This window comes from Podarcis filfolensis, assembly GCF_964270895.1.
Source record: "Podarcis filfolensis genome assembly, chromosome: Z".
NCBI classification, from domain to species: domain Eukaryota; kingdom Metazoa; phylum Chordata; class Lepidosauria; order Squamata; family Lacertidae; genus Podarcis; species Podarcis filfolensis.
The window spans coordinates 27,433,089-27,458,919 of record NC_139617.1 but is presented as its reverse complement, the minus strand read 5'-3'; the positions used below and the strand labels follow the sequence as shown (position 1 = coordinate 27,458,919).

The 25,831-nt window shown below is 44.4% G+C and overlaps 1 protein-coding gene and 1 long non-coding RNA gene across 6 annotated transcripts in view; one reads left to right on the top strand and one right to left on the bottom strand.

Annotated features, from left to right (window-relative positions):
- The window catches only part of LOC310754200 (vascular endothelial growth factor receptor kdr-like), a 187,663-nt gene extending 162,053 nt beyond the window's left edge, over positions 1 to 25,610 (bottom strand). For 2 of the 3 annotated variants that reach the window (XM_083595808.1, XM_083595811.1), the window contains exon 1: positions 24,570 to 25,374. In XM_083595808.1, coding sequence (XP_083451934.1) covers positions 24,570 to 24,633 — 64 coding nt within the window. In that variant the 5' untranslated portion in view covers positions 24,634 to 25,374. Of the gene's footprint in view, positions 1 to 24,569 lie in introns of all 3 variants that reach the window. The other variant, XM_083595809.1, reaches the window with a different exon arrangement.
- Positions 14,988 to 18,970, top strand: LOC310754343. Of its 3 annotated transcripts, none has more exons than XR_014543712.1 (4): positions 15,592 to 16,092; positions 17,440 to 17,556; positions 17,928 to 18,088; positions 18,853 to 18,970. It is a non-coding gene; the product is annotated as an uncharacterized lncRNA (long non-coding RNA). The 3 variants fall into 3 exon arrangements; XR_014543713.1 differs by having other exon boundaries at positions 15,595 to 16,092; positions 17,966 to 18,088; XR_014543714.1 differs by lacking the exons at positions 17,928 to 18,088; positions 18,853 to 18,970 and having other exon boundaries at positions 14,988 to 16,092; positions 17,440 to 17,788.
- Positions 25,611 to 25,831: the final 221 nt, after the last annotated feature.

Below are 25,831 nucleotides of genomic sequence, written 5' to 3'. Positions count from 1 at the left end.
GCAGCCCTGTCCAGAAGCAGGTGTTAACTCGCATTGTATGCAAAAATAGCGGAAGCGTCGCTTGTGTGAGTTTTGGGTGCTGGTTTCTAACTGATCCAGTGGTGCATGTATTCCCCTGCCACAAATTATGAAAGCCTGAGAACTTGGCGGCCATGGGGACATCTTGGCAGCTGAAGTTAGTTCACTGGCCCACTTATTTATGGCCTTGCTGCTTGAAGGCAGAACCAGATGTCCAGTCCCTGAGTTCTATAGACTGAGACTCTCGTTTGCATCAGCTTCTCACTAAATCCAGATGCCAAGTGATTATAATTAAAAACAGAAAGAGAAAGCTAGTTGGTGCATCTCACCCAGGGCAGCCATCTGCACTGTACATTTAAAGCAGTATCATGTCACTATGAACACTCGTTGTTAGGAGACAACCCCCATTCCCCTCACAGAGCTACAATTCCTAGAGTTCCCTGGCAAGAGGGATTTACTGTTAAACCACTCTGAGAACTGTGGCTCTGTTATCATTCATATAAACATTTTTATTTTATTTCCTGCAAATGCACATTTTTGGGTGCCGCTGTAGGTTGAAGAAGTGTGGATTTGAAAGATAGCTGTGTTTCAGTCTGCATATTGGTTCCAGAAGTGTGAATCAGGCAGGTTTGCCTTAAAACGCAAATCAAACAAATTTATCTCCCACCTCAAAGACTGATGCAGCTTCATATAACATAGGAACAGGGCTGTTCCCATTTGCAAGGACACTGGACTTTTAAGGCAGTGTGGTGTAGTGGTTAGAGTATTAGACCAGGACCTGGGAGACCAGGATTCAAATCCTCACTCAGCCAGGAAGCTCCCTTGATGATTTTCGGCCCATCACTCACTCTCGGCTTAACCTATCTCAGAGTTGCTGTGAGGATAAAATGGGGAGGAGAGCAATGTATGCCACTTTGAGCTCCTTGGAGGAAATGGAGGGATATAAAAGCAACAAATACATAAAAAAATCAGCTCAGGCCACAGCCTCAGAAGTACATGTGCCATGGCTGTAAAGAAGACCAACAATGACTGACAACTTTCAAAGATGTTATTTAATGAAATGCTGACTGAAAACAAATCAAACCAAAATTCATGCAAACTAAATTATTCAGGAGCATTTGATCCAATTGATATTCTGTTTCCAAGCCTAGATACAGAAATCAGATTTCCCTATAATGCAATTAAAAGCAATAACAACAACCTGACATTACTGTGTATAATAGATATTCCTTACAGTCTCTAATAACTGACACCGAAAATAAATTACTGATACTACAGTGATAGGATAATTCATAGTATGGATAGACTGAACGAATAGAAATACAAGGCAGAAGAGGGCACATAAGGGATAGGGCCATAGTTCAAGGGTAGAGCAGCTGCTTTGCATGTAGAAGGTCCCAATAACATCTCCAGTATTTTTTAAAAAGATACGGGGGAAGGTGAGAGGAATGATACCTGAGACCCTGAAGAGCAGTTGCCAGTCAGAGTAGGCAGTAGGGCTGGCTGATTAACAAATGGCCTGACCAGGAATACAGCTGCTCCCCCAGAAGAGGTTAGATCAGAGGGGATGGCAGGATTTATTTGCATTTGTATTTTAGGGGAACCAAGTTAATCTGGACTTCCTGAATTTATAAGCAAACTGAAAAATGGCTACTCTTGAAATTCACACTTCTCCAAATTTTGCAGTGCAATATCCAAAGCTCAAAGTATATTAGGGTAAGCTAACACAAAAATGCTTACATTAGCAAAAAAAAGTACAGAAATGTAGTACAATAGGCACCATTGTTTGCAGAGGTGAATGCATGAGGTAAAATTGTGTACAAAGTGCATATAGTAGGAGAAATGCACAAAAATGTGCCGAGATAGAAATTTCATGTTTGCTTAAAAAAATTAAAATGTAAAGTTATTTGGAAAAAGATTTAAATGCAAACTAAGAGAAACCAAAATTGTCCAATTCTGGAGAGAACTCACAGCATGATAAAATAATCCTTTCTCTCTTGTTTTTGAGTTCACAACTCTCCTGTGCCTTGATCTTTCATTTCCATTTTACCCTGAGGTGCAGTCTTACAAGATTGCAAGCGGCTTCCCATCTTTATTTACCCAGAAAAGTTAAAACAACCGTTCTGTTTTCCACATGGAAAAATGGGAGATGTATTTTGAGACTCCATCTTTTCTCAAGAGTCTATTTTAACCATAACATCTTCTAAAACCCAGTACCTGGGTATAAACAAGCAGCCAATCAATGTGGTCCATTGGAGGGAGGGATTAGCAGAGAAATGTGAAAATTCCTGGCATGCTGGATTGGTAGTTATGAAGATTATTCTCGGCTCATGAGTCACTTTTAAAGGGTGTTTGTATCAAGCCTCGGTCTCAGTGAAGACGATCATGCCAAATCATGCTCTCTACCTCTAATTTGTAAAAGCCGGCTTTTCTGTTAGAAACATCTTCTCCAACTGAGAATATTGCAGCCTTGCAGGGGGATATGCAATACATCAGGGGTGGGGAACCTGTGGCTATCCAGAACATCTGGGAGAGAGGCACAGGTTTCTCATCTCTGCGTCACATGGTAAGGAAGTGCTGCAGACTGAGGTGAAGAAACAACATCAAGGAGCAGAAGGACGCACTGGTGATCTAAACCAGCAAGGAAGGTCGTCATGTGGAAGGCAGATCCACTGAGTTAATCATGGACTAGCCACAGTCTATCAACCTAACTGATCTTGTGGGGTTCTTGTGGAGATAAAATGGGGAGAAGGATGGGGAGAGAACAATGTACACTGGGATGAAACAACGTACTCCTGGGAGGTATGGAGTAAATGCCATAAATAAAAGAGTGGCTTGCCTATATTAAAAACAAAACCTAAAAATGCAGGAAAGAGTTTGAAAAGAATATCCTTGACAGGGAAAGCCCTCGAGGTCTTCCCACATTTACCAAAAGCATAATCTTAATCCCTGATCCTGTGACATGCAGTGAAACATATAGTTGACAAAAATATGTGTTGGGTAAATCCCTCACCCATGTGCCCAACACCACTTGACTGGCTGCTTTTCACAGGGGTGGGGAATCTCAGTGCAATTATATCATGTTAGGACAAGCCTAAAGCACCCACTTTTTACCTATTTTCAAGGTGCAGTTCTGCATGCCAAATCTGAGTGCCGAAAAACAAAGATAAAACTCCCAGTTGTTGTATTTAATCATAGTTTCAAATACCTGTTGCAGCTCTGGAGCCAAAGACACATAAGCTCTTCAAGCACTTTTCTCACAGCTGCCATGCATCCAAAGGCCTTAATCGAGATCTTCCCTGAGGCATCCTATCCTATCATCTCTTTAAAAGAGCCTCAGAAGATCCCCACCCTTTTCCTCCCTCAACTGTGGTAAACACAAAATGAATGTAGTTGCATGAATTCTGACAAGTAAAGAGCACCAAACTCCCTTTTCCTGTGAGGAAAAATGAATGATGGAGCCAATGTGGCTTGCAAGAGATGCAACCACATCACTGCAGAGATTTGTTAGTTTTCTCAGCGACAGCAAGAAAGATATAGTTCCAATTCCAGCAGTGGCCCCTTTGAAAGGTTCCTGGACACAGACTGTGCATGGGGATCAAAGCGCAACTCCTTAACCCTGGCAGATGTTGAGTGAGAATTCCACTTAAGACAGACAGGAACAGGCTCTGAGTATTTCATTCTGATTGGGAAGGCTGCCGAAATATAACCAAAGTGGCCTTTGGGGATGAATTCCACAGCTGAAGCCATTATTTTTCCTCTTCATGCATTCCCTGTTCAATGCACAATATGCATTGTCCCTGCTAGGAAATTAGGACACTGCATTGTGTTTGTGGGCAAATAACCCGGGGGGGGGGAGGATTGTATTCAAAAATAGATGCAAGGAGACCTAACAGACCCACAGCTAATCAGTGTTTTGCACAGATGGCATAATTAAAATTTATGGCAGGAAAAGGTGGGGGGATTCTATGGGCATTCCTACAGAGGAAGATGTATGGGGCATAATGAAGATTGTGCACATGCCTGGCATTTCAGAAACTCATGTCATGATTTTGCAGTAAAGCAAGTGTTGGAATCCAGGAGACAAAGTGTAACCACCTAAACACCTACTATTCATCCACTCCCAACTACTAAAGGAGGAAGGACGGGATCATCATAGTCATCTTTTATCAGTCTGTGCATAACATAATTTGCCAGACAAGGATTCCTCCTAATTTTGGGAGGTGTGGTACAGATGAATTAACCAATATTGTAGCTTCATGGCTCATTCTTTTCCCGCTATTTTTTAAAAAAAGATAAATGCTGGGAAATGGAAAACAAAAAGGCTGTTTTTGAACGTATGAACCTGCCTTCTACTGAGTCAGACCACTGGTCTGTATCTTCCCATATACATAAAAATCTAAGTCTGTCATCATGCTGTGCAGTACATATGGCCACCAATAGGTGAGGATGCCAACTCCAGCACAATAAATACCAGGCATCAGAGTGAGAAAGAATCATTGGGGGTGAGCATTTAACTGAGGGTGGTGGAGCTGCTTCACAGACTGCTTTAGCAAGCCACTTTGTGAATGACAACTCCACCCATTAAATGCAGCTGCAACAAGGGTTTGGGGATTGGAGTGAGCTGTGAGAGGAGGGGGAGGATGGGCTAGGGGAGAGCTTCAAGGGGATAGGTGAGGAGTTGGGTAAAGTGTAATGGAGTGGGAACTGGTCATGTGAAGGAGAAGGTGGGGTTTGTGAGGAGAGCAAGCAGAGATGGAGCCCTTAGACGTTTAATTTCTTTTTCTTCTTTGACAGGCGGCATATTTTCTAGCTCAGGGTGGCTGCCCTGTGGCCCTCCAGCTATTACTGAACTACAACTCCCATCAGCCCCTGCAACTGTGGCCAATAGAAGTGATGAGAGTTGTAGTCCAGCAAGTTCTGTCAGCCCAAAGGTGCTTTAAGTAGAGATGTCAAGGAAGTAGCAGAAAGAGGAGATGTGTCTAGATGCTTGAGAAAGAACAGTGAGTGTCCTTTTACTATCCTTGGGAACTCTCCAGATCAAGCCTTCTGTCACCTGGAACTGGGTGTGTGCAGAGCAGCTGATTGGAGTGCTGAATGGGACATAATTGTGGGCAGCTTGAGGAAGCTCCATTACGCCTGGGTGCCTGCTCACAGACCCAAGTGAGAGAGACTAGGGTGGCACTATCAGATTCCAGGAACCCTCTTGGGGGTGATCTGTGAGTTTGTTTGAGCCCTGGGTGAGAATCAGGGTAGCTGGGTGTCCGACTCTGAGGGCCAGGAGACTGAGAGGCATTGAGTGGGGAAGTGTGTCAGAAAAAGGATTTAATATTCATTTGTTAGTAATTTGTATTAATAGTTTTTTGGGGGTATTTGTTGTTAGGTTTTATGTGCACTGCTTGCATATTTTTTTAATATATTGCCCAAATAAATAAACCTCAAACTTTATATATGTATTGCCCGTGCTTTACAACTGAGCTATGGTAGGTTTACTAAAATCAATAAATTCTCAATGGCATCATTTCCACCCAAGGGAAATTATATACAGGTTGTTTGCAGGAGCATAGGAAGTTTACTTATACCAAGGTGGAATCTACACACATATAAAAACTGTTCTAAAAATGCTTTTTTAAAAAGCGTTTTAAAAAATATATTGAATTTTCCATAAAGCTCACCATCGCCATCTAGTGTAACATTGTGTATTGCACTTAAAACACGCTTAAAACATTTTATTTGCAGCTGTATAGATGAGTCCCAAGTCAGGATGTTGTTGCATCCAGTTCAATATTTCCTATACTGACTGGCAGGAGCTCTCCAGGATTTCTCTTAGACCTACCTGGAGATGCCGGGAATTGAACCTGGGACTTCCTGCATGCTCTGCCACTGAGCTACAGTCCTCCAATGGTGAGCTGCTTTCCCCAGCCCACATTTGCTGCCAAATGTCACTCCTTTTAGCCAGTGTGCTAATGGGCACAATCCAGTATAAAATAACACCAAGTTGGATACTATAAATATACCAAGCTTTTTTATAGACCCATATCCAGGTGCTTTTTTTTTCTCAGAGAGGCCCTCCTTCTCATTCTGCAGAGTGGAACCCTGTTTCTATGCCCCCCAAAGACCTACCCCCCTGGCAACACTGCCTTGAGGTCTAGCTAGTCCCAAAAAGAGCTAATCTGAAACTGTACTTGATAATTTTGGAGTACCCAGCACATGTCCTCAAAATTATTCAGTTTTAACTTAGCCTTTTCTCAATTAGATGCAGAGATGAGGCAGCAGCAGGGCTGTAGAGATGTCCACCCATCACTTGGTTGGAGATGGAATAGAGCAGCAGTAAATTCAAGGCTGTATTGTGTGAGCACCAGCAGGCCAATCTGGCACTCCTGCCAGCACATCTTTGCAGCCCTGACCTTGCTGCCTTCCTGCCCCAGCCATATCCAGGTAAACTGCAGTGAAGTCAGCAACAGAAAGAGGTATCCCTGGCTCAAAGTGGACAGAGGTCTATCCATTTTGAATAAACCCCAGTCTGCCATGGTACAGTCCAGAATTCTACCACCCAGGATGCTACAACTTTATTCTGTTTAACATGCAGATACGCTCTGTTATTACACTATGGGCCGTGTGTGTGTGTGTGTGTGTGTGTGTGTGTGATGTAGCTACATCTCAGAAGCTAAGCAGATGTGGGTTCTGCTGTGAGTCTCCCCACACTTGGAGCAACTTGAAAAAAGGGAGGGGTCCGAATGCAACAGACAAAAATGTGTCTCTGTTTACAAAAGTACCATACCCAAAATAGCCACATCTTCTCAGAAATGAAAACTATTCCAAGGGCTAAAAGGTTAGATGATTCTCTTGGATTCTTTTCTTGAACCAGCTCAGAATTATGTTTGAAATGCATATTGGGGTGACATCATTGTTTATGTTTGCCTGGATGCCTTCTAATTGCAATAGCAGAAACATTTTCTCAACTAGCCAAATCTCCCCTCCCATTCTCCCTACCAGTGTCATGTCCAGAAAAAGCCATTTAAAAGTTCCCAGCTTTTCAAATATCTGAGAGTGAGAGATAAGAGGGTGTGATTCAGGGAAAGTTATCCAGGGCTTCTCTTCTTCTCTCCATGCTCCTCCCCAGCAAACACAGCAGCCATGTGCAGCCCTAGAACAATGTGTTGCTCTCTTTAGATAATAACAACGTGCTTGCATCTGGGAAACTTGTCCTGATCCAATTCACACTGCTTATCTTTGGCTAGGTCATTCCTAAACTGATGAAGGCACTCCAGATGAGAGTATTGGGTCCAACAGCAACCCGTGTGTTGGGCTGGAGACATCCTACCAGCACTGGCACCAGTACAACTTAACGAGATAGGGATGAGGCAGGGAAGGATGATGGTGAGGTTGGGGCTGTTCCAGATGAGCAACATCATACGACATGGGAGTGATGGTTCCAGCTACCCCACTCCTTGCCCTTTGAAACCTTATAAGCATCTGCTGCAGATGATGGACTGTGAGAAACATCAAGGAGTGGTGGTGAAACCGTAATGATCCCTTGCTATTTTTGCTATTGGATGCTGCAAATTGCTTAAGAGATCTTTTTATATCTATAGTATTGAAATGTCTTTTTTGTTATTCTATTATATTTTGTTTTACTATGTTATTATGAAATAGTTTTTGCAGTGTTTGTTTGAAATGCATCCCTGTTTCTTTGTTGAGCATGGCTTTTATGTGTGAAAAGACAATATACCGTATTTTTCGCTCTATTGGACGCACCGGCCCATAGGACGCACCTAGTTTTCAGGGGGGGGGGGAAATCAAGGAAAAAAATATGATTTCCCCCCCACAGCTCTGCGAGCAGCGGACAGGCTGCACGCAGCCTTTGCGCTACTCCAAGACCTTCTCCCTGCTTTTGCGGGAGGTGGCGGAATTCCCCCACCTCCCGCAAAAGCTCACAGGAGCCGTGCGCGACTCCTACGGGCTTTTCGACCAGGAGGAAGAAGGGACTGAAACGGCCAGTCAGTCCCTACTCCCTCCTCGGGGAAAAGCCCCCAAGAGCAGCGTGCTCTTCAAAGGGTGTGCGGCTCCTGCGGGCTTTTCGACAAGGTGGGGGAATTCCCCCACCTCCTAGAAAAGCCCGCAGAAGCCGCGGAGCCCCTTTAAAGAGCATGCGGCTTTTGCGGGAGGTGGGGGAATTCCCCCATCTCCCGCAAAAGCCCACAGGAGGGAGAAGGGACGGACTCGGCCAGTCAGTCCCTTCTCCCTCCTCGGGGAAAAGCCCCCAAGAGCGGTGCACTCTTTAAAGGCTGCGCGGCTCCTACGGGCTTTTCTAGGAGGTGGGGGAATTCCCCCACCTCCTAGAAAAGCCAGCAGAAGCCGCAGAGCCCCTTTAAAGAGCGCACGGCTTCTGTGGGAGGTGGGGGAATTCCCCCATCTCCCCCAAAAGCCCACAGGAGGGTTGGAGAGTAGCAGGAAGGCGTCGCACGCCTTCCCGCTGCCCCCCAATCTCTGGGGCTGGCGATGGGGGAAGCGCTGCTTCCCCCACAGCCAGCCTCCAACCCGGTTTGGAGAGTAGCGGGAAGGCGTCGCTCGCCTTCCTGCTGCCCCCCAATCTCTGGGGCTGGTGATGGGGGAAGCGCTGCTTTCCCCACCGCCAGCCTCAAAGCCGGGTCGGAGAGTAGCCGGACGGCATCGCGCGCCTTCCAGCTGCCCCCCATCCTCTGGGGCTGGCGATGGAGGAGGCGCTGCTTTCCCCCACCGCCAGCCTCAAAGAGCAGACTCTCCTGGCTTCAGCAGAAGCAACGCAAAGCCTCCGGAGCGCAGGCTTCAGAGGCTTCGCGTTGCTATCGCTGAAGCCAAGGAGCCTGTATTCGCCCCATAAGACGCACACACATTTTCCCTTCATTTTTGGAGGGGAAAAAGTGCGTCTTATAGGGCGAAAATACAAATAAAATGAATGAATGAGTTAGGCTCTGCTGGTGCACCCACCCAACCCCATTGCCTCTCAGCTACACCACTGTCCCATCTAGTTATGCTGCAGTAATGCCAGGGATGTCAAGAGGGTGCCTCTGCCCCAGCAGACAGGCTGTGTCCAGTTCTGGGCACCACACTTTAAGAAAGATATAAACTGGAGCAGGTTTAGAGGAATGCAGTTAAGATGGTTAGGTATATTCAAAACAAGGTCTGTAAAGAAGGAATGCGGGTTAGTTAGCTGAAATAAGTACTCTTCAAACTCCTGAAGAACTTTGGCAAAGACTTGTTCTCTGCTGCCCATTTTCTTAGGTATGACTAGCTACTTGGGCTGTGAAGATTCAGGTCCTGATTCAGGCCGGATCGCTTCAGGCCCAACCCAATCCAGGCAGGATCCAGGCTCTGAATGGAGCCAGGGGTTTTGCACAGCCTTAGGGTCAAGTGCCAACGGGGAGGGGAGAGATTTCTCACCTGCACAGTCTAATTCTCCCTTCTCCTTGCCACCTGGCTGCATGTTTAATATCCTCCCCCAAATTTTCACAGCTCCAGGTTGCTCTGAGTGAACCCAACCCAATCCGAGATGATCTGGGGCTGCATTGACCCACTCCAGACTGGATGCTCAGCCTTAGGTGCCACAGTCATTAGTCTTCAGAATTCAATTTTCTCTTCAGGGTCACTTCAAGTTAGTTTTCTGGGCAGGAGGGTGGTTGCATCTTGTCTTTATATATGCATGAGCCCTAAGGCACCCACCCACCATGTTTATATCTATAAAGTGTTGAAGGGCATACAGAAATGCATCTTGAGAAACCTGTAGTTTTTCCTCAACAGCTTCTGTATTTGCCATCTGCCCTGTACCGGGAAATGTTTAATGCCTGATGTTTTACAATTTTTTATGTGCTGTAAGCTACCCAGAGTGGCTGGAAAAAACCCAGCCAGATGGGCAGGGTATTAATAATAATAATAATAATAATAATAATAATAATAATAATAATACTTCTCATGGTGCAGAAAATAGGAGGAAAGGTTCTGTGAGACAGAATGGGAGTTTTCCTTTGTCATTTATTTACTTTTTTCAGGTTTTTTAAATTAAGAATAAAAAGAGATACAAAGGTACGCAGCAGGATACAAAACAGAAAAAACCAAATGGAGCATCAGATTAAGGTTTCAACCATTTCCAAACAAAATTGTATTTGGACTGGACTTGCCAGTGTTGAGTCTAATTTGATAAATAAGTCACAAAAAACCACCAGGTGGCTATGTTGTGGAAATATTGGAAGGGGGCTCCCTCCCCAACCCACAATACCTGTGGGTTCAGCCTGGATGGCCAAAATAATCCAGACACCAATTTGTTGGCCAAACAGGATGTCTTTATTAAAAACATTGCAATAGATGACATTTAGCTCCCCCCCCCAAGGCAGAGAAGGGATGCGGGTGGCGCTGTGGGTTAAACCACAGAGCCTAGGACTTGCCGATCAGGTCGGCGGTTCGAATCCCCGCGACGGGGTGAGCTCCCGTTGCTGGGTCCCTGCTCCTGCCAACCTAGCAGTTCGAAAGCACGTCAAAGTGCAAGTAGATAATTAGGTACCGCTCCGGCGGGAAGGTAAACGGCATTTCCGTGCGCTGCTCTGATTCGCCAGAAGCGGCTCAGTCATGCTGGCCACATGACCCGGAAGCTGTACGCCAGCTCCCTCGGCCAATAAAGCGAGATGAGCGCCGCAACCCCAGAGTCTGCCATGACTGGACCTCATGGTCAGGGGTCCGTTTACCTTTACCTTTAAGGCAGAGAAGAAAATACTGCACCAGGTAAAAGACACAGAAATCTCTCTACCTTAAGCATTCCTAAACAACAGCTATTCTGTCTGGCTAAGTCATATGGCATAACAATGGCCTTCAGCCTTATCTCCTTTGTCCTTCAACAGTTTCTCTTGTTTATGTGCCACTTTGTCTTTCTTTCATGCCTCTCTTGCAGACACAACCTTCACTTGTTCAACCCTTCTCATGCACATTTCAATTTTCATTCTAGAACTCCAATAATTTCAATAATTTCTCTGACAGCACTATAGTCCAGTGGAGCAGTGTCTCCCCAGACAACCCTTAGTTGGTGACTCACATTTCTCAGATATGGCAATGAACGATTTAAACCATTTTAACACAGAATGCAGTGCATTCTTCTATCCTTGAGCTATAACCAAATAGGCTGTAGCCGTCAGGTGGGTAATCAGAGTCTTACTGTGAATTTCAGAGCTACCTTCTACAAACAGAGAAATCAAACATAACTTAGGATCCAAGAAAACATTTTGCCCAGTAAATAATCCAATTTCCAGCACTATCTGACCCCAGAACTTATTTACTTGGACACAGTCCCACCACATGTGATGGTTGGTTCCTCTCACATTACAATGTGTTTCAAACATGACTTCTTGAGAGGGAATGGTAGGTGAGTCAGGATGGCTGACGCTGGACAAAGGGACTTGGCAAAGTGTCCTCAAAGGAAGTTGCCTTGCACAGAGTCAACTTAGGGTTGCCATATTTCAAAAAGTAAAAAAGCAGGATACCCCAAAAGTTTATGAGCTTTTTTGGGGAAGATTCCAAAAGTTGTTGAGCTTTTTCTTTGCAAAAACACATTAAAAAATTGTAATTTTTCGATTGACTTACCTAAGATCCAGGACAAAGCGCCACATTTCTGAAATCCCCCTTGGACATCATTTCTGGCTTTGAAATCCTGGACATATGGCAGCCCTAACTTTTAGCTCAGGACTGTCTACATTGACTGGCAGCAACTCTCCAGGCTTTCAGGCAGAGAAGGGATTTCAAGGACAATTACATTTAATCCCTGTGGCCGCAGCTCAGTGGAAATCACACATTGTGCATGTTTTTCTGCCATTACCACTTGAGAAACAATGTACTGGAGAGTAAACCCCACTGGACTCAATGGAACTTGGTTCGGGGGGGGGGGGGGCGGGTTGCATGTGTTTGCTGCTGTCAAGCCAGACCCTTGCTTGAAAGGAAACCCCAGCAGTATAAAAGGGACCATACACTCTAGTAATAATGCCTGCATGTCTCTTCTTCCCTGGCCACCCTGCCTTTAGACACCACTGGATCACTCCAGGTGGGTCCAAATGATGCAAGGCTATCACAACACAATCTGTTCAAAGCCCAAATCAACCCCATATCAGGTTAATGTGGTTCACTATCTGGGCTTCAGATGGATCTGACTGAGCCACTAATCTGAAAGTGCTTTAATCATTCCAAAGTGCTATAAAAATGCGGAGATTTGTATTGGTTGGGATAATAATGTGAAGGTTGGCCCTTGTGTCTGAAGCCAATAGAAGGCAGAGCATGATACCTAACAATGAGAATTTATGGCAGCAAAAGCAAGCCACACATTCTGGCTGAGGGGGAAAACTTAGGTTCCAAGTTTTTCACCAAGGAACAATAATAATTTTAATTGTGGTTGGATGTGCTATCTGTAGATCAGGCTTTTGAAACTAAACAAACAAACTGAACAGGTAATGGTGGGTCAGCTTTCCTTGACCCTCAAACCTCAGAACAATCCCAGTGATTCTGCAAGCTCCTCTGTCCACTTCCTTGGCAATCTCTTTCCCACACTTGAGAAAAAACACAGGAAGATCTAAGGAAGCCTATGTGGAAACACAGAAGACAAAAGCCACAAGTCCTGAAAATAGAACGAGAGACCATACATTTCCTTTACATATCGCAGCCAAGACCAGGATTTTGCAAAATCTTTCAGGCCCATAGGCTTTCATGATTCCCCATACACCATAAAAGGAAGCATAGCAAGGGCCATGCCATCATCAACTAAGTGCTTAAACAATCCTGTTTTCTTTCCCTCTTGACCAGTCCTTTCAAAAACTCCTTTGCGGTGCTAAAAGCTTTCCCATGTCAGAACCAAAACAAAATCTCTTTGGATCTGCACTGTGCAAATTCCCTTTCTGTTATGGGGGCATGAGAGGAACTAACAACAACAACAACAACCCCGCCCAGTTCTAGCTCACTTCAGTGGCAAAGAACGGCTGCCTTCCCATCTGCAGAAACGGAACATGCCAACTTAACCAAGTGGACCCCAGCACAATAAATTCTGCTGCTCTCAATGGGCAACAGGGCTGGGGCATCCCTCTATTTGAATGAATAAATAAATAAATGGAGAAGGAAGAAGCAGCATTGGGGTGCCTACTGGTCCAGTCTGGCACCATGCAAAGCCCTTGACTGCCCCTTCATTATGCACCTTGGGTACCTCATTTCAAGTGAGCAGAGAGCAGCTCAAACAACTCTCCTATTCACAGAGTGGACAATAACTTATTTAGCTCAATCTCTGTTTGGCCACTTTGCTCATGTTATAGGGATGGGCAGACCTGCCGACTTAAGCACCTCTCAGTTTTTCATTTTTCCAGTCTTAAGTTCCGTTCTCCACATTTCCAAATCAGTTTGAGGGAGATGTTGTTGTTGTTTTTAAAGAAAAATCTCCATGAAAATTTATCAGCATTTCAGTGCAACTATTTTCCCTAATACACACATTTTTTGTATGCAATTCAGTCTAATGTACACATGTCTGCAACAACATTTCCTCTAAAACCTTTTCTTTTTGTACACATTATTTGGCAGGGGAACTGCACTACAAAATTTGGAGAAGACCACTATTCCCCTCAAGAACCCAGAGTTTCCCAGAGTTCTCTGGGAAGAGGGATTGACTGTTAAACCACTATGAGAATGTAGGTCTGTGAGGAGAAATGGAGTCTTCTAACAACTATCATCACCATTCAATGAACCGAAGCTCCCAGAATTCTCTGGGAGAAGCCATGACCATTTAAAGTGGTGTCATAGAGTTTTAAATGCATGTTGTGAACATTGCCTTAGTCAATGTTCTAAAGTGAGGGACTAAAGTGCATAATAGTAATTGGAGGGCTCTGTCACTTAACTAGATGATTCCTTGGCCTGATCCTTATATTCTCATTGTATCATGTATTAATGTTTTGCCTCAGTTGACTCTCCCACTTTCCCCTCTTCCCCTCTTCTTTGTAACAGAAATGGGCCTGGGATGAGTCATTAGCATCCCATCTGCTGCACAATAACAGTTACATATGGTCAACTGCTATATTGCCTTGCTCCTTGCTGGCTGGGGCCTTCTCCTGCCACAGCAAACGCTCCCTTGGTAAAAATGTGCTTATGTGAAGTGGCATTGCCAGATAACAATCTGGGCTGGTTGATTTTGGCAGGTATTGCTGCTTTCTCTGTCTTTCCTGGCAGATAAATAAACAAGTAGTGGATAAAATATCTCATCAGCTAGTGAACTGAGGAGCGTTTAGCCTACCATCATTCTTATGCCAGGGTGCCAACTTGGCCAGAGTGCTTTGGGTATGGAGCTGGGCTTCCTGCCCAGTTACTTCTCAAGGGGTGAAGGGATGTTGGCAAAAGGGCAGCTTAACTTCATGTCAGTCATTTCATGCAGGCTGCAAAATTGGGGTAAAACTACAACAAACCTGATCTCTTATTTCAGGAACTGTTAAGAGACTGAAAGCATGGTTTTGTTGTGCCCATGTTGCTGTGCCCCCCCTTCAAATTGCAATTCATTCTCCAGAAGGAAAAATGGAAGTGTGTGTGTGTGTGTGTGTGTGTGTGTGTGTGTGTGTGTGTGTAGTGATGCTTTCTAATTTCAACTATGAATTTGTTGGCACATTTACTTGGAAACAATCTCAATTGAGCTCAGTGGGACTTACATCTGAATAAACAGGTATAGCGAGGGATAAAGACTCTCAAGCTCAAGGGTCTCTATCCAGCCCTTCAGACTCTTCCCAGGAACCCCACCCTCCCTAGAAAACACTCCCTACCTGCAGTGCTCTGTGCCTTCCTCAAGCATTTTTGCCAGTCTGGAATTGTGTCCTTGGACTGTAGTGATGCATTTTGCTTGCCTCTGTAGATGCACAGATGTGTGTGTAGAAAAAACCCCACTTACCTTTGCATGGCTGGAATGTAACCTACTGTATACAGGTCAGTTGCATCTTTTGCCCAACCCACTTTTTCTTGTTGCTTAACCCACTGCTGACATGTGGCCCTGGAAGGCTGTCCACAAGGCAATGTGGCCCTCAAGCTGAGAAAAGGTGGGTGTGCTACTGTCTGCTTCAAAGTATCCGTAAGTCTGTAAATGTTAGTCAGTCTTAGATACAAATCTATGTAAGATGCTTTAGCAATTTTGAGTAGCGCAACCCAAAAGCGCTCAACCTGAAGCAACTTTAACCCGAGATATGACTGTATCACCTATCTGCATAGTATATTTTAATCTATAACTGCATGTACACTAAGTAAAAGTTATTTGTTATTTAAACATTAAAAGAGAGTGAAAAGAGAACTAATTAAAGGGTCTAATGACACAGGGCTGTCTTCTGCATACTCTGCAAATGGGAACTAGAGTTTTAATTCCCCTTCTCGGACAAAGTGCTATGTAGAATTATTATTTTTAAACATTTTCAGACCGATTTTGTCTCAACGATCGTTGAAACTTTTTTTTTACTCTGAAGCAGACAGCAGCACAACACAACATGCCTGCTGCTCTAACTGTTAAGACTGTTCTACTAATTGCCATAACTGTACCAACTGACACAGAGTCAATGACATCATAGAGTTCTACAGCTCTTGCAACTGACCTTTTACATATGCATTGATGCTAACATCCCACAAAAGGTTCCCCATCTCTGAGGTGTATAAGACAGAACTGGCAATATCTATTTTCTTTCTGTGACTCCTGGTCCCCCTTTCCTAGTTGCATTACAAGTCTCATTGGCTTCTACAGCCATTCATTACTGCTTTTTTTCCAATTGGGACACAATATTGAAATCACTGGCTGGGGGTGGGGGCAGTGACGGTCTGCTTTCACAGCCCCACCCGGCCATGGAGAATAAGGAACAAGATCAGGTTTCGAGCATTTTGAAGGGAAATTACACCCTGTCTGAAGCCAGGTTTCTCTGCAAATCTTGGCACACGCTTCAACATCTGATGAATGAGAAGAGATAGACTTGTGTTGTTTTAAATAGCAAGCATGCAGCATAAGAATGATTCCAAGGCAAACCTGAGACGTCCAGGGCGATATGGCAGCATGTTCTCCACGAGGTAGGCAGCTCAGTCGTAGAGCTTGTGCCTCTAGGGTTCAATCCCTAGCATCTCCAGGTAGGGCTAGGAGAGACTCCCACCTGAAACCCTGGAGAGCAGCTGCCAGTTGGTGTAGACAGTATTAAGCTAGACCAACCAGTGGCCTGGTTCAGTACAGTATGTCACCTTCCTATGCTCTTAATCACCTCAACAGTGCGCAAACAGGCTATTTCCTCTACCTACTTCCATTCAGATTTGGGCAGACAGAATTTCAAACCTACAGACACTGACTTGGAAATATACATTGAGCTCAGTGGAACTTACTTCCAAGTAAACATGTGTTGGCTCCTGCCGCATAGTTGCGCAGAGCCTGACACATTTTTATACCCTAAAATTCAGGAACAATTTTATGAGCACTAGTAACATGGCAGAAAGTTTGCACGGTGGTGGTGGCTCCCAGTGGGAAGACAGCTAGTGGTGTATAGTGGTTAGAGTGTTGGATTAAGTCGTGGGAGACCAGGGTTGAAATCCCCACTCAGCCATGAAACTCACTGGGTTGACCTTGGGCTAGTCAGCAGTCTCTCAGTGTGCCCTACCAAACAGAGTTGTTGTAAGGATAAACTGGAGAGGGAAAAGAAACTATGCAAATCCACCTCTAGCTCCTTAGTGGTTCCCAATTAGCCAAGTACTGCAGATGCCCTGTTTTTCAAAAACCAAGCCATGGACCCCCTGTGGAAATTTTTATATCTCTGTGATAGTTTTTATTATGTGAATGGTGCCACGGACCCTCTGGGTGTGTTACACCCAGAACACTACTTGGAACAACTGATTTAGAGGAAAGGCAGGATCCTATATTGTGACTGTAATCTTAAAGGGACAGGAAAATGTGACATAATCAGGTAGAAGTGTTCTGGGAATTTAAAGAAAGACTGTATATGACTCCGTTGCAAAGTCCTTGCTTGTGTGTGTGTGTGTGTGTGAGAGAGAGAGAGAGAGAGAGAGAGAATGCCTTTCAAGTACAGTGGTACCTCGGGTTAAGAACTTAATTCATTCTGGAGGTCTGTTCTTAACCTGAAACTGTTCTTAACCTGAAGCACCACTTTAGCTAATGGGGCCTCCCCCTGCCACCGCGCCGCCGGAGCACGATTTCTGTTCTCATCCTGAAGCAAAGTTCTTAACCCAAGGTACTATTTCTGGGTTAGCGGAATCTGTAACCTGAAGCGTCTGTAACCTGAGGTACCACTGTATACAAAACTACAATGAGATTCCACATACAGTACACACACAAACACAGAGAGCTTTCTTGATTTTTACACTCTTCTAACAAGGGGCTGATGCATTTTGAAGTGGGCTTGATCTCTTTGGCAGGGACTCACACCTCCAAAGGTCTCCTGTTGCTTCATCTGACCACCTGTAGGCTGCTGGATAATTGGAGTTGACTTCTGGAAATCTAAGGGCTTGTTTACTGGAAGGAGGAAATCAAGGGTGAGGATGCACAAGTGGTAAAGAGAAGCCTATAAAGATGGTATCTTGCCAGAGTTAGCAAGTAAGGATGGGCAGATCAATCTATTTTTAGACAGTGTCAACTTCACATATGTTCAGTCATAAATCCATTTCATCCCTTTACTGCTTTTTTATCTATTTACTTAAACTCCACATGAACAGTCATATTTACATATGTATCTAACAAGTATTTAAATAAAATGCATCAATAGTATTATCTTAATGTTCTCTTTTTGAAAATACATATTTGTAATGCATTTTGGGCACATATTTTGAGCTGACAACCATATTGCAAAATCTGGAGAGGTGAAAACTCTGAAGAATAATTACATTCCAAATTGTTTATTGTCCAGGAGTTGCAAATTAGGTCAGTTTGTTTTGGAATCCACAGAAATTGAATTCCTAAAGGCAGGGCCAGCTCAAGACATTTTGGCACCTGACATGAACCACAGAATGGTGCTCCCCTCCCTAGCAGGAAAGAAGTGGGAAGTGAAGATTGACACCAGAAATAAAGGTGAAATATAGATTTACATTGGGATCCACTCCCTTGTGGATTCTGCCACCCGAGGTGGTTACCTCACCTTGCCTCATGGACAGGCTGGCCCTGTCTAAAGGATCCCTTGTTGCAAGTCTCAGTGGACAGTGAATGATGCAAATTTCATTTCAAAGCATGACTTAGTACAGGTTTCTCATCTGTTGCTTTGCTTGACCTTTCTTTTCTGTTCTTTGTCCAGCTGTCAAAATGTAGATTGCAAGTTTCTGGTGACACTGACCTGTCTATATGTGGGTGTGCAGGAGGGATCCTTATATGGGGGAATAACCCCAGTGTCTGCAATAATAATGGTACTACAGTACAAAACCAACTTTGCAGTGAGTTCTTTTCGTAGTAGAGACCCATCTGGACTCTGGCTGTACAAACTCACTGGGGAGATCTGCATCTCCCTCATGCTAGTCTTTTCAAGTTATTGCTACATGGTATTTTCTGGTATTTACCAATTGCCCCTGGCTCTTCCTGCTATTTTAAAAATAGAGTTAGGCAACTTCATGTCAGTTAAAGTGAACAATGGGTGTTAGCGATCATACAGATTGTGCCTGTATGTTCAGAGGCAGCATATCTGTGAAGCAACTGCAGGGTCTGTTGCTCTCACACGTTGCTTATAAATGTCTCAAAAGCACACAGGTGACTGATGGTGGGAAGAGAATTCCTGATTAAATGAACAGGCGCCTATACAACAGTGCTCACTTTATGTTCTTAGCTCTGTTCCCATTTTTCCCCAGGTTGCAAGCTTCTTTACCAGCCCTAGCTCCTGTACATTTAACAACAACTCAGTTGGCTGACAACTGCATGACACTCTGATTTTGGAAGATCAGGTTGCTAATAAAGGCATGGAAACAGGCCAGGCTTGAGTTTTAGAACAATTGGCAACCCTGGGTATGCCTCCCTACTACACAGTGTTCATGGGGCTATAGGTATGACCAAGAAACAGAGCAGAGGGTGCATTCCTGACTTCTGATTCTTCCTAACTGCAGAATCCAATTATGTATGGAGATACCTCACAAGGCTCAAAATGTAGGTTTTGGTGTGCAAGGAAGATTGGCTGCAAAGGAGGGTCTTTAATTGCTGTCCTGCAGAAGGAATGGTTGACAAATTCTCACTTTCCTTTCACAAGCAGCACCTGCTGACATTCTGGTGTTAAAAGGCACACCTGTCCTCTCCTGTATCAGGTCACCCTATAATGGGTACCTAGTGACTGAGCAACTGCATCCGGATTTCTTTTTAAAAATCCTCTTCACACACTAAGGTTCCAAGGGGTTCTCCAGGGCAAGATGAAAATAATGGTTGTGTTAATAGGTGTTCACAGGCAAGTGGGGAGTTAATGAAAAGTTGGGACTCTTTTGCGGACAGGGGAAGGGCTGATCATCAATGCAGATTTACTGGAGGGAGGACAGTAATTGCAAAAGGTAATGCCCAGCTACTACTGTCTTTACTCCATCCTACTGAATACTAACTGAATGCAGGTAGTGGGTGTTCTGCTTGCAGAAGGTCCCATATCTGATAACTGACATTGCTAGCTTTCTTCTGCACCCCCCCTTTCTAAAAAAGGTCAGGTAGGTGGTGACCTACCATGGAAGACTGCTGTCATTCAGAGTAGACAGTATTGGGCTAGATGGACAGCTGGCCTGACTGGTAATATCAAGTTGTAGGTTAGTGTTATGTGCACAAGTCTCAAGCTCTGATTCCCTGGTGCAGCTATGAAGAGGAGCATTTCCCTCAGTTTTCAACTAACAACACTTTTGCATGATGTCCAAACAGGGAAATGAGGTTAATATTTATGGTTTGCTGGAATACACCACAGTTCAAAGGTGGCTTGCTCAGACAAACCATTGTTAAAATTAACCACAGGTTGTCCAGTCTTGGACTTAACCTCAAAATGCAGCTAGATGAACCTGGAAGCAAAAGCTTACAAGACCTTCCATGCAGCCATGCCGAGAAGAAAGTGAGAGAGGACATAAGCCTGAGGCTCATGCACACAAGCACTAAATGATGGTTTGGCATTATGTGCAAATGCAGTAGTGCAGCAATAGGAGGCATCTTCCTGAATTTCCACCAAGCATCTGTAGCAACTACAAAAATGTTTCTAGCAGGAACCGCCATCTAGTGCCAGCCCCCGGTATTAATGTGCACATCTCCAGTTCTGCTTTGCTTCAAAGCGAAGAGAAAAAGCATTGTAATTGGAAACATATCTAGGAAAATCCTGGCCAATTAAGTCAACAGCATTTTTGAAATACTTGTGTCTATAAAGGAAACCAAACTGAACTCTGTAACCGTTCAACTTTAGGTTGAATGATTTCCCCCAACCAGTGCCCTCTCTTCAGACAAGTGCAGCAACCATTATCATTACCATTTGATGAAACTGTCAGAACTTAAGCAGGAACAGTCACTCCCTAGCTCTGTGCTATGATAGGTAATGAACACATCTGTACGACTAGACAGCAGTGCATACCCAATGAAGGCTTCTACACAAGAGCAGCCCTCTGTCAATCCACCCTCCTTCTACTTTGGAGCCATTAATTCTGAAAGAACTATTCTCTCCTTCTCTCAGCCTCACTATAAACACATCCTAGAGTGAACATGAAGCTCAAGTTGCCTTTCAGTCTTTCTCCTGCTATCAGCATGGACACCTGCTTATCAGAAACTACATTAACCAAAAGACGCTCTAAACCCAATGTGTGATAGAACCCTTTACATTCCCTATTCCATGCCTAAGCATTGCTGATAAAAAAACATGTACAAGTGTGTGCCCATGTGCCAATATCTTTTTAGCATCCCAGCTTCCCGTAAGTTCATTTCATATTGACCTCTTGGTAAAGTATTCTTCTTATTCGACTAACAGAACCACCCCTCCAGAAATAGCTAAGGGGTCCTTGCTTTGTGGATAGGGTGAAGAATATAATCGGTGTTCAAAGTTGGGAGTACTGAAGGAGGGGACAGGTTTTTTTAACCCAAAGTAAAAATAGCATTGGGGATCTGTCCCCTTAATTGAAAGTACCAAATGCTGGAATAACTTGCAGGAAAATTATTCCAGATAAAGGATGCATCCAGACAGGTGGCGTGTCAGACACCTCAGAAGTCCAACTGAAATTTTGAGGCTGGCAAGATCAGAATAAGTGGCACTACTGAAATGCAGGTCTGGCTTTGGAATGAGTACTTAATTTTGAGAAAAGGCGTTTGGGGTGCAAGTCTGTTTGGGAACAAACACCTGACTATTTAGAAGCCTTTAGGCACACACCATGCCTAATTTGATGCATTCTGCACCAGCTTAGAGAATGCATTTTTACTTCATATATTCCAGATTCCATTCTGGCATTAAATATGGATGCCCGGGCTGACATACACACACAAACTGCCCCCCCCAAGCCCCCCAGCACAAGTGAAATCCTGCTTATGGGCCATTGACTAACTTTGTACTTCATTTCACCACCCCCTTGGTTTCATAAACTCATCCCCAGTGCCCCCTACTCTACCGTACAAAAAGCATTATTCAGAATTGCAGTTTGCATGACCCACTAAAGAAGATAATAACACAATAAAATTCAAAACAGTAACATTTAATTACACCTTTACTGCAAATCCAGTTAAAACTATTTAGTTTAATTAATTCCAGAAAACTGGTTAACTTGATCCAGTGATGCCAGATATTTCAAGAAATATGTTTTTGTGTGTTATTACAAATGAAAACAGAAATGTGAAGCAAATTTATAGCTTAAAGTATTTATAGATAACTACTTACCGAACTAATTTATAATAAAATCAATAGCTATACCCAGTAAGAGGCTACCTTGTGACTTGAGACAAATGCAAGAAAACATGACCAAAGGAAAAAGCTTTGAAAGCAGTAAGAGCAGTAAAACTTTAAATTTGAAGCGAGGAAGGTGTTTTGCTCCAAGCTCTAGCCTGGTCAGTCATAAATAAGAGATCACCACACTTTAGAAGGACCCACTCCCAGTGTCCCCCTGCCACCCCTTGCCTCTTAGTGACCCTCTAGGTAATCCCACCTCCCACTTTGGGAACCACTGCTTTAGATGTTCTATTGGAAAGTGGATATATGAGTGATTTTCAGAGCTGTTTCTGTGCTACCAGCATAGCACCCAAAGAGGGAATTACTCTCATTACAAACCAAATGCAGAGATGGTTGCCATAACATGTGCATTTGGGATGCTGCATAAGAGCCACAAAGCATGGACCTGGATGAGAGGGGTTTATATACACATAAACACAGTATATGATGGCTAGCTGCAAAATCAAAGGGCAATCTGCATATGTTCATGTGTACATCTTCTCCACCACATGACTGCATCACGACTAAGCCACCTCAGAAAGCATTATAATGTCACCTGGATCCACTTCAGGCACTGCACCTTTTACTGCAAATGGTTAATGCTCAAACTGTCCCCAGTGAACACTGACGTTCTGGCCCCTGTGGGATTACTGTCCCACATTCACATTCTGGGGAGACTATGGGGATCCCTTTCAAAGCACAGGTGTGTATCAAAATTCTTCAAGTTTCAACTCTGTCATTGGAGACTCCGGAAGTTAACTCTGTCCCCATATCTTTGTATACATCTTGCTTCTGACACATGTGCATCTAAGCACTGTGCTTCCTTTTCCTCCCCTCTCCCTGGGATATAACCTACCCACCTCCATATGAAGGGACTCTAGCCTCATTGCAGAGCACTTTCTTTCCATGCAGAAGTCCCAGGCCAGCACCTCTAGTTAAAAGGGGGTATTAACTACAGGTGCTGCCAATCAGAGTTGCAAATAACTGGGCTAGATGGACAAATTGCCTGACTTGGTATAAGGCCATCTCATCTGTTCACATGGATATGTAAAGAGTTGCAGCTGCTGTTTAATAAATACAAACAGTTCAACTAAACATCCTATTTAGTTTTTATAAATAAAAAAACCCCCAACAACAACAGCAAGCAAACAAACCTGCTATGGTCAGCCTGCTAATATGACCTGCTTCAAAAGCCAATGCAGGGCAGAGAAAATAAGTGCAACATAGAGATGACACAGGAGAAATCTTGTCAATGCATGATTTGGGGAGAGAGATCAAACAGGGATCCTTGATAACGAGAGAAGAGGGGTGCTACATGTGCCTAAGGGTGTCCTAATAGTCCCCCATCTAAACCCCAGGAAGGCCATGCTGAGCTAAACAGACCTATGGTCAATTGGTATAAGGCTACTTCCTATGTTCCAATATACTAAATAACAGCTGCTGGTCAGTGAAGGCAATACTGTGCTAGATGAACCAGTGATCTGACTTGGTACAAGGCAGCTTCTTATTGTCCTTTGCAAAATGTTGAACAGCAGGTTGCATGCAACAAACAAGGGTTCAGTTATCCACTGACAAGATACCAACATATGCCACGTTTCTGTCCTGTCTCTTTAGGAAGAGAGAAAGCTGCCTTATACCAAGTCAGCTTATTGGTCCATCCAGCACAGTGCTAGGAATTGAACTTGGGGCTTTCTATATGCAAAGCCTGCACTACCCCATTGAGGGTACATTCTCCCACAGGGCATATTTCAGCATATGACACCGGCCTTTTGCTGAATCAGCGCACTGGTCCATTTAAATCAGAGTATTGCATATTCTGATTGGCAGCAGCTTTCCTTGCACAGGTAGGTGTTTCCCATTACTGGAGATGCAAGGAATTAAACTCAGGATGTTCTGCATGTACCACATCATAGCTGTCACCGTTTCCCTTTTTTTAAAGGGAAATTCTCTTATTCCGAATAGGATTCCTTGCAAGAAAAGGGAAATGTTGACAGCTATGTACCACATGTGCCCTGCCACTAAGTCATATTCATGCATATGTGAAGCAACCTCAAAATGTTTGCATTCATGGCAGAGAAAGAAAGCAAAAGAAGCAGAGGCTAGGGGAGCGGGGGCGGGGGGGAGGACAAATACATGGGATATTTGTTCGCTCCTTTTATCCAGTAATCTCCCTGACAGTGTATGTTTTGGCCCAGTGGGAATGCCTTGAAGCCAGGCCCAAGAACCCAGGAGCTGAAAACAAAGGCCACATTTTTAAAGGAGCGCTGACCAAGATCAACATGAAAGTGGCTGATGGGATTTTGCAAAGTGCCAATCCCACCTAAGGGCTCTTTCAACCAAAATCCACCTCGTCCTCAGTTCACACCAGAACAAGGTGGCCTGGCTGGCTTTGGAAACCCCTCGTTTGTCAAGGGTGGCTGTCAAAGTGTGCCATGCCTTACAAAAAGTAACTCTCAGCCAATCAGGTGGATGGAAGAAGAAATAAAAGCAAGGAGCCTTTTTGCAAAGGTGCCCCTGGAAGGTGGAGAGAGTGAGAGGGAAAAGCCAGGTAACCCAGAAAGTTGATCCTGCCTGTTTTAAAGAAGAAGAACTGAAACGAAACCAGATTGAGTCACTTGGAAAATGCATCAGTCTGCACAGAGAAGCCGGTCTTACCTTGAAGCAACAGCAGTCCATGCAGAAGGGACAGCAGCAGGGAAATCCTGAGGTCTGGCAACATTTTCAGTTGCAGTTGAAGCGGATTCTTCTGAAAGGTGCCAAGAGGAGGCCGACGACGACGAGTACTGCCAAAGGATGCCCGCTTGAGCAGCAAACAAGCTGAGTTGCTAGCAAGCTAGCTGTCTGGGCTGGAGGAGACGTCCAGCGCTGTTCTCACTTGTTGCTCCACGCACTGCTGGGGTGAAAAAAGTTTATGTCTCTTTGTTTTTTCCTGCTGATGCAAATCTTAATTTTTCGTTTTAAAAAAGAAAGAAAAAAATCCTGTTTTGATCTAGAAGGTGTTTTTTTTCCTGGGGTGGCTCAGTTTCATAAAGGAAGAGCAGTCCATAGAAGTGGTTAACGATGGGGGAAATAATCAGCAAGTCACTCCAGCAAAAGTTTGCAGACACCCCAACAGAAGTCTCTCTCTTGCAGTCTTCCACTGGGCTGCAATTATTTCTGGTAGAAAGTAAGCAGCTCTCTCTCGGCTTGAGGGGGCTTCTTTGCAGCTTCACCCGAGCTCTCCCTGGTGAGCCCGGGAGGCACAGGTGCTGCTGCTGCAGCTCCCGCTGTGCGGGGACCGAAGTTAGAAGCTTCCAAACTTGCTCAGGCTTTCCAAGGGATGGTGAGGATGCTTGAGAGAAAAGAAAAAAAGAACCGCTTTAAGTTCCCAAGAACTCACGAGGATCTAATGTTGTGATGGGGCGGAGGGGCACAAAGCCGGGAAGACGCGACCAGCTCTGCTGCTGCCTCTCAGAGGTCTGGGGCTTGTCCTGGACAGATCAGAGTGTAGGTATTACTCCCCACCCCTCTCTCTCTCTCTCTCCAGCTCCTCCCAGACGGATTGCTTTTGCTGGGATGCTTAATGCAAGCCTGGAATTCTTTATAGCGAAAGAAAAGGACGAAAGAGAGACGTCAGAAAGAGAGAGAGAAGAGTGCGGGGGGAGAGAGAGACCCCACCACCACCTCTGTCACTTTTCCTCGGCTGCCGGGAGTACTGCCGCTTCCTGTTGCTTAGGTCTGGGCAAGATTTCTCGACGTACCCACCTACCCACACATTTCTATATGCCAGACTACTTTGCCCTGAGTTTTGCTTCCAAAGTTTGAACAAGTAGCAGCAGCAAGTGGCAAAAGAGAAAAAAAGACGAAGCAGGAGGACGGTGGCAGTTTTGCATAGTGGCTAGAGTATTGTTGGCGAGACAAGTTTAAATCCTTGCTTT